Source organism: Lipotes vexillifer, unplaced genomic scaffold (genome assembly GCF_000442215.2).
Source record: "Lipotes vexillifer unplaced genomic scaffold, Lipotes_vexillifer_v1.1 scaffold472, whole genome shotgun sequence".
Taxonomy (NCBI): Eukaryota; Metazoa; Chordata; class Mammalia; order Artiodactyla; family Lipotidae; genus Lipotes; species Lipotes vexillifer.
In genome coordinates, this window is record NW_006797698.1 from 2,113,659 (window position 1) to 2,122,341 (window position 8,683).

General features: G+C 57.8%; 1 protein-coding gene across 3 annotated transcripts in view; it reads right to left on the bottom strand.

Annotated features, from left to right (window-relative positions):
• Window positions 1-1,754, bottom strand: part of NOS3 (nitric oxide synthase 3) — an 18,504-nt gene extending 16,750 nt beyond the window's left edge. Inside the window, exons 1-2 of one of the 3 annotated variants that reach the window (XM_007469838.1) lie at window positions 1,542-1,754; window positions 151-268 (exon numbers count right to left, since the gene is read on the bottom strand). In XM_007469838.1, the coding sequence (XP_007469900.1) occupies window positions 151-268; window positions 1,542-1,699 (276 nt within the window). In that variant the 5' untranslated portion in view covers window positions 1,700-1,754. The remainder of the gene's footprint in view (window positions 1-150; window positions 269-1,541) is intronic. The other 2 variants (XM_007469839.1, XM_007469840.1) reach the window with 2 other exon arrangements.
• Between the last annotated feature and the right edge of the window lie 6,929 nt (window positions 1,755-8,683).

Genomic DNA, 8,683 nt, shown 5'->3' on the forward strand with positions numbered 1-8,683 from the left:
GGGTCCCGGGGGGGTCGGGCAGGGTTAGGGGGGCTGAGAGGGCACGTTCCTTAGCTCTTCAGGTTCTCCCCGGGCTCCTCTCCCTTTGAGGGGACCGGCCTCACCGTCTTGACCTTGACTTGGGAGGGGGGGGGGCGCTCCAGGCCTTACCTGCTGTGACTGCGCACACAGAGTGTCGTAGGTGATGCTCCCCGCCTCCCAGTTCTTCACGCGAGGGAACTTGGGCCCCTCTGGAGGCCGGGTTAGCTGGGGGCTGTTGGGGGCCGGGCTGGGATCATGGGAGAGAAGTGTGTGACCCTTTGGACGTGCCCCAGAGACCTCTCCGACAGCATTAAGCATCCAATGATTGCTTGCTTGCTTGCCACGTGCTATCTCACCCTTCCTCCCAGCCCTCGCAACAGCCTTGGAAGGTAAGCAATATTGCACCCCGTTTACAGGTGAGAGATCTGAGGCTCAGAGAAGTTAAGGATCTTGCCAAGGGCCGCACGGGCAGAGCTGCCCCTTCTCCACCCAGGCCCGCCTCACTCCTCTGGACGCTCAGTCAGACCCTGGGCTCCCGGGGCTGTGGCACTGGGATCCTGAGGCCCTGGCCCAAGGCTGGGTCCTCATCCCCACTGCCTCCTCTGGACATGGGGTGTCCAGCCCCCTGAGGCTGAGATGAGCCCGGCTTGGAGGGGACGGAGCCCCAGGAAGCCCCGGCAGGGATTCCTCAGCTCAGATTTCCCTCCGGCTTCAGAGGCCTTATCACTTCCTCCCAGGGCTGCCAGCCCAGCCTCGGGGAGGAAGGGAGGGACGCAGGCCTCCGCGCGCCTGTGAAGCCCGGCCCCCGGCCCCTTCGCCCTTGCGCAGAGCTGCCTGCAGCCCGGCCACCCCGGCAGGCCTGTCACCCCACCTGGCCTCGGGCTGAGTCCTTACTCTCTCCAGAGACCTCTGTCCTGGGGGTGCCCCTGCTGGGGTCTGGGGCTGCAGGGTCGGTTTTGGGGTTGATGGCCAGTGGAAGGAGGGGTCTGGAGCAGGGGAAAAGGACCTAGCTGCTCTCTCTTCTCAGTTCCTCCTGAGGGCCTCACTCTCTCCCCCATCCTCTCACTCCCTTGTACCTACCTCTCCCCAGCTCCTTTCCACTCCTGTTAAATAATCATGGCTGTTTGTCGGTCTTGCCATGAGCTAGAAACTTAACAACAACTCCATGGGGTCAAGTACTGCCATATCCATATTTTGTATAAATGGAGGTTCAGAGAGGTTAAGTAACTTGCTCAAAGTCAAACAGCTCTTGGCAGCAGAGCAGCATTCAAACCCTGGCCATTCGCACCTGGTAAGCTGGCACCCTTACCCCCAACCTTCACCTGTTGCCTGCCGGCCTGGATCCCGGCCTCTTGTCTGAGCCTCCCTGACCATGTCTTTCTGTCCACGCTGACAGCCGTTTGGGTTGGCGACCTGGCCCTCCTAACTGGGCTGCAGGCTCCAGCCCTTCCAAGCTGGGCCTTTAGGCCTTGACCTGCCCCTGCCCCCCGCCACCTGTCCCCAGCCTCCGCAGCCCTCACCTGTGGTCCAGCGCTGGCGGGGGTGCGGGGGCCGGCGCCCAGCTGGGCTCGGGCGCCGGGGCGGCCGGGCCCTGCTTGCCGCACAGCCCGAGGCCCAGCCCTAGCCCCCGGCCGCAGGGCGCCCCGGGCTCCTGGCCCACGCTCTTCACGTTACCCATGTCGGCTTCGGCCGCGCCTGCGCTGTGGCTCCCGGCGGAGCCTCAGCCTTTTCCTTAGGAAGGGGGGGGGCGGTGGGAGGGGGCTCTCCACTGCTGGCCCTCGCCCCGCCCCTGTCCCACACACAATGGGACAGGAACAAGGCCGTCTGGGAGGCTCGAAAGCCTCGGCTCCATGCCTGCAGGCCCGGAGGGTGGAGGGCCGGACGCCTGGGTTCCGCTCCGAGGACGAGGGAAGATAAGTGGGAACCCAGGTGCTGGCAGACCCCTGGGGCCGGAGTGCAGGAGCTGGGGTGTAGGGGAACGGTGGGGTGGGCTAGCCAGAGCGCCAGCAAGACCCTTCTGTGGTATCTGACCAGAGGGCAGGTCTTCCACCTCACCCTTGCTGGCCTTGTCCTGAGGGGTCAGACAGAAGGGGGGCACTGTGGAAGTGGCCGGCGACGAATCCCTGCTCTTAGTGACCACAGGGACCTCTAGGGTCACCCCAGTGCTCTCCTTCACCACCTTTCCTACATCTAAGGGCTCCTGGACCCCTACCTTTGAGTCCTTGGGGGTTCTTGGGGGTACAGGCCCAGCAAGGATACCATGACCCTTTGTCCTTGGGTCTGGCATTAGGGTATCCCTTTCCATCCCAGCCCCAATTTCCTGGAACCCCCGCCCCCTGTGACTCAAGTGGGGGACACAAAAGGGCAGGAAGCTGCCATCCAGGGCCTCCACGCCCACCCTGTCATACAGTGACGCATGCTTCCCTGGGGGAGGTAGGTCAGCAGACAGACCCAGCAGTCAGGGCTGGGGCAGAGACTGACCACTGGGGAAATCTTGGGGCCCTAGCAAGAGCGGGGTGGGGGGGTGGGGGTGAAGGGAAACTATATTCCCAGAATGCAATGGTACACATGGGCATTCTTCAGGTGCCTCAAGGAGTAGTGCATGCTGGGGTTTGTAGTTCTAAGCCATCTAGGGGCTGGAGAAAGGCAATGAGCTGGGGCTTCTGGGTCTACAGGGATCCAAGCCTGGTGGATTTGAGACCACAGAGACTAAGAGAAACTGTGAGAAAGAAACGGAAGTTGAGAGACTGGGATAGGCAGAGACGGAGAGGCAGACCGGCAGACAAACAAACACGTAGATTTGTGTTGGCTGGACTACTTTGAAAAGCAGTGGAGGATATGATTGATGTGGGCCTGGGTGGGGGGCGGGCAGGCGGACCAGCCGGAAGGAACGGGCCGTGCTGGGAGCTCTGGGATCACACCAAGAAGGTGGGGTCTGCCAGTTTGGAGGCAGGAGGGTGAGGGGGCTTTGTAGACACGGACAAGCCTGAGCTCCTGGGCTTCCAGAAAACTTTGCTGCCCCTCCATCAGCCAAGGGGCAGGTGAGATGCAGAAGCACAGGGCCTGTGCTCATCCCGGCTTGCCCGCCATGGCCCTGGAGCCCAAGGCCCCACCCCGCTCGCCTTCCTTTCTCAGGGAGGCAGGAGATGGGAGCCAGGCGCCTAGCTCTCAGGTACTTTTCCCCACCATGGCTGAGGCAGACAGACCCCACTTCTGGCTCCCATTCAGCCACCACCTAACATGCACATGACTGAGAATGACTCCTTTTTCCGGATTCCAGTTAATGGAGCTGTGGCTGGCCTCCCCTGGGACAAGGTGGCTACAAGCATCAGATGCTGAAGTCTTTATGACCTCTCTGCTGCAGCACTGACCATAGCCCTTCCCCGTGGACTCCGGACCTTGGGGTTTCCCCTCCCATCCGTGCTCCACACTACGGCCAGATTCATCTCGAAATCAGGGCTAACGTCATGCTTTGGCTCCCCCTGAGACCTTCAACCCAAGGTCAACACACTGGCCTAGCCCTCAATTTCCCAGATGTGCTACTCACACCCTCTGTTCTAGAAAAATGGGCTTCCTCACAGATTCTCAAACTGTCCTTGTGTTTTCCTGCCCCTGGGCCCTTGCTTATGCCGCCCCCTCCTCCTCTCCCTTAGCCTTCTGACTGAAGGAGATCTTGCTTTTCCTTCCTCATGGCCCAGCCTTGGCAGCCCAGGAGGACCAGAGGGGACCTGCTGCAGGAGATGCAGGTATAATGCCCTCAGACTCTGCCCAGCAGCCAACCCAAGACCACATGCTCCCCCAAGGCTTCAGAAAGTCCCTGAGCCCCCGAGGTACGTGGGCTCACGTCGCTGCCCACCAGGGGCCTCTCCAGGTGGTCTTCCTGCGGCCTTCCTGTTGGCCTGATGAGACCATCTAAGGGCTCCCTGTGGTCTGAGGCTGTTCCCATCCGGTCCTCCCGCCCCTCTCCTTTCACAGGTGTCAGACCTGCATCCTGTTCCAGAGGCGTTCCCTCCCTCCCCATTATCTTTCGCAGGCATGAATCTCCTATGCTTCCAATTCCTTCTTGGTGTGCTTCCTGGAGAATCCGACCAGCACACGGCCCCGCTATGTTTCCTCTGTGAGGCCTTCCTCCAGCCCCCTTCTCCAGGCTCCCCAGGCCACGGGAATATCTATTGCTCGGTTCCTCCCAGCGGCGGTTCTTGGGCAGCTTTTGCTCTGTCCGATTTCTCTTCCAAATGAACTTGTGTGCTCTGGAAGCACAGGGCAAGTTCTGCTCATTTGCTCTCCTCGGGCCTGCGTCTCCTGCACCAAGCAGGCGCTTTGTGAACATTGGCTTGTTCAGCTGTAAATGTGTGCAGCCCCCCAGGGGCCCGCAGCTGTGTTCCAGGGGCAGTTGGAGAGGGGCTGCTGAGAAGGGAGTCAGCGAGGCTGACGGGTCGCGGTGGGCAGACGGCACGGGGTGGGCTGGTGAAGGAGGCAAGAGGGGCCCTTCTCTGGCCACAGAGAGGTTGGGGACAGTTCAGTGCAGCTGCACTGATGGCGGGGACCAGGGGGCCCTGAATTTTTGGTGGGGATCTGGGTAGAGGGAGCCACAACAGGGATTTTAGGAAGAGAGGGAGAAAAAGTAGAGCTAGAGAATCAGAGGTGAGGCTTTCACCACAGGGAAGTTTCCCTTTGGCTGCTTTTCCTGGAGTTTTGGCTGGCACTGCCCCGCGTGTCTTAACTTCCATCAAAACGGACTCTGGCCTGCCTGACGGTTTCTGACTCTTCCACCTCGGGGATGGGGCCTTTCCCATCCTTCCCCAGGCCCTGCCTTGCACTTTGCCAGCCATCCCCATTGGGCATTAAGGCTCATGCAGCTCAGTGGCTGACTGCTCTTCTTAGCTATTGCATTTTAAAGAATAACTGCTGGACTTCCCTGTCGGGCCAGTGGTTAAGACTCTGCCCTTCCACTGCAGGGGGTGCGGGGTTCTATCCCTGGTCAGGGAGCTGAGGGGAACTAAGATCCCACATGCCACATGGCCAAAAAAAAAAAAAGTAATTGCTGAAAAAACAATAATTTCAAAACCCACAGAGTTGAAGTTTCCACCGGTAGGAAAGAATTTTAAATTAATTAATTAATTATTTCTTAGCCACATTGCACGGCTTTCAGGATCTTAGTTCCCCGACCAGGAATCAAACCTGGGCCCCCCAGTGAAAGCACCGGGCGCTAACCACTGGACTGCCAGGGAATTCCCAAGAATTTTAATTTCAAATTATGGTATTTCAAGCTGGAATCTGTTGAAAGGAATGCAGCAGAGGATCTGTTTGGGAATCCAGCCCTTCGGTCTCTGACAGTGGCCGTGTTTTCTGCCACTGCGGGGGCCGGGGGGCAGCCCAGCCCCCAGCCCCATCAGTCCTGGTCCGGCAGGGTGACAGATGTTCTGTGGGTGAGTCGCCAGGCCCTTGGCGCTTCCTGCCCCCTCAGAAGGCAATAAGCCTTGCTCCTGACTTCCTTCTTGGAGCAGGAAGCCGCGCAGGGCTTGGGGGATGCACTGACCTTGGGGGAGGGAAGGGCCTGGCTCCTGGGGTGTGTGCAGGGGCTGTGGAAGGTGGCGGGTGGAGCGGGAAGGAGCGAAAGGCCCTTGCTCTTTATAGCCCAACCCGGAGTTGTTCAGTGTGAGCTGGAAGTGCCCCACCCTCCCCACTATGAGCAGCTTCCTTCCTGCCTGCTGGCAAGCCTGGGTGGGAAGCCCAGGGAAGGGAGGCGGGGAAGCAGGCAGAGGGGAGTGGCGTAGCCCTCTGTGGCCCAGGGAGGCCCCTGTCCTCCTCAGGATGTAGCTCCTGTTGGGAGCAGAGAGGTTTGCTGAGCTTCCAGACTGCAAGGCGGAGGCTGGGTGTTTCGGGAGGGGCTTTGGGCAGGGTCTGGGGTGTTCAGGGCTCAGGCTTCGGCAGACGTCGCCTGTCGGAAAGGGGCTCCTGGCTGGCGCTGGGGCAGCGTCAAGCAGTCCGGCCTTTCTTGAGGAAGCCACATGGGGGCAGCAGAGAGCTGGAGACAAGAGATTAGAGCAGAGGCCTGAGCTCAAGACACCCAGACCCTCAGACAATGAGACCCAGCGTGCTGGAGGGACAGTGGTGTGTGCCTCTGGCCCAGCTCGGGCGGTGGGTGCACACTATCCCTCTGGGACCCTGAAGTGGTTCTGCGCAGACCCCAGGGCTGTGGTGAGTTGAAAGCGCAGGGAGCACGTCCAGTGGGGCCTGGGGTGTGGGCAGCAGGTGCCCCTGGCTCCCGTGAGAGGATGCAGTTCTGGCAGCCGCTGGGGAGTCGTGGGTAGGGTTAGGGTGCTTGTAGATGCCACCCCATCCCACAGGTGGGCTCCCTAGGGGCGCATCGGCCGCTCTGGAGACTTCTGCTTCCTGGCTCTCAGACTGCTAAGAAAGTCATGGGAGAATCCCAAGACCTCGCCCTGGGAGTGACAGTGACTGTGGACCTCTGGGAGCTCCTGGGCAGAGGGCACTGACTTCCTGAAGGAAACCTGGGCGCCTCCAGGCCTAATCCTTCTTGAGGTTTAGACTCTGGCTTCTGAACCTCGGCCCTGAGTGCATTGTGTGTGTGTGTGTGGTGTGTGTGTGTGTGTGTGTGTGTGTAAGTATGAGTATTTGGGATTGTGTACGGATGTGTGTGTATATCTGAGGGTGTGTGTACGTGTGTCTGTGTGTCTGCATGTGCATGTACCCTTGGGCAGCGTGACCTGGGGCTCAGTCCGTGACCTGCCTCTCCTTCTGGTCCCTGACCTTCCAGAGCTAATTTGGACCGAGAACATCAGGGTGGATATAAATGTTTTCACATCCTTGGGGACTTGAAAATGCCCTTTGTTCATGGGATCCAGAGTGAAAACGAGGAGTTTTTGGGGTCAGGGTGAGGCTTCTCGGTTGCTGACCATGGGGTCCCCTATGTCAGGCCATGGGGGCCCTGTGTAGAAGGCCATGGATGTCAGGGCTCAGTCTGACGGGCCCTACCCCCTTCCCCTCTCCTTCTCTCCTTCAGTCCCTCCGTCTGGCCCAGTTTGCTGGTGTGCTTTGCTGCGGTGCTGGGTCTCTCGGGAACTAGGGCTATGAGAAACAAGTGTGCCCAGCATGGAAATTCCATAGCAACCATCACTGGGGATTGGCTGGGCAGAATCCCTTCCCCCTGCCTCCCAGGTGCCCGGGGTGGGGGCAGGCACTCTCTCCAAACCAGTGTGGGAAGAGAAGACTCTATATCACTGCTACTGATCTGTGAGATAGAGAGACCCTGATTCCAAACCCCGATACACCTTCAGTCATTGTGTTGTCTTTTTTCCTATCCTCCCAACCAGACTATAAGCCCCCTGATGCCCAATGACCAGCAAACGAGCCATTCCTGGTATATTTGCTGTCGACGGTGATCTGGGACTTTCCTGGGTCCTCATTCTGTTGTCTGGCTTCCTTAATTCTAGTCTAGGCTGCTGCAGGAATTGGTCCACCTCTGATTTAGAGGAGCCTGATTTAGATGGTGTTCTGCCTTGTGGATCCAGAAGGGGAAGCGCTCCAAACACTTCTTTTTTCTTCCCCAGGGGAGAAAGACAGAATCCTGGCTTTCTGGACATTCTGGGCCCCTGCCCCATGATTGGCCTCTGCCGTCACTTTCACACCCTCACCGGCTTTATCTTCCTATAAGAAGGCCCCACGTTGGACTGATATCCTTCAGAGGGACAGAGATGAAGTGTCCTGACCGCTGTTCTCAGCTCAGCCAAATCCTTCTCAAGCCCTGCTCCTTTGTGAAGACTTTCCTTCCCTTTCCAGCCTGAAAATGATCTCAACCTGTTCTGAAGTCAAAGCGTTCATTGTCTGAACCATTACTTGGCACTTGGGGTCTAGGTCCATGTGACTCATCTTATTGGCTGCCGTTATTTGTATTTGGCTCCTGTAATATTGTCTATTCACATGTAAGCATCTTTTCTTCCCAACTAATTGCAAACTTTTTAAGGCCCAGGGGCTGGATTGTAAGCCATATATTTCTCTAGGGGTCCCTCACAGCATGGGACACATAAAAAGTGATGGATAATTGTTTGTGAGTAGATTGGGGAGATGATGGAGTGAGAGACCTGGCTGGATGTGAGTTCTCTTCTCTGGTCCTTCATGTTGGCTGATGACTCGTGGGGTGGAATGGATACCCTTAAGGATATGGAGCTAGTGTTGGGTTAGCATTCCCAACCTCATCTCTCCCACCCAAGCTGGGGTAGGCTCTAAATTCTGCCTGATGAGTTTAGCAGAATGAACAAGGAATAGTTCTGGAGAGCTGACATAGCCACCTCTGTATCTAGAGCTCTCTGGGTCTTGTATCTTCTCTCTCTCTCTCTCTCTCCTCTCTCTCTCTCTCTCACACACACACACACACACACACACACACACACACAATCTTGAATTCTCAATTTCTTTTAGCTCTTGTTATATGTGGCATATGATCCCTGACCTGGCCTGGTGTATGCGATGGGGAAACCACTTGACTGAGAACTGGGGGACCTGCTTCTGTTTCTCACTTGTAGCACAACCTTGAGGAAGGGCCTGTACTGGTCCGAATCTGTTTTCTCATCTAAAATATGAAAGTGTTTCTTTCTGGCTCTAATATTTCATAAAGCAACAGAAGCCTTCAAGGGAAAGA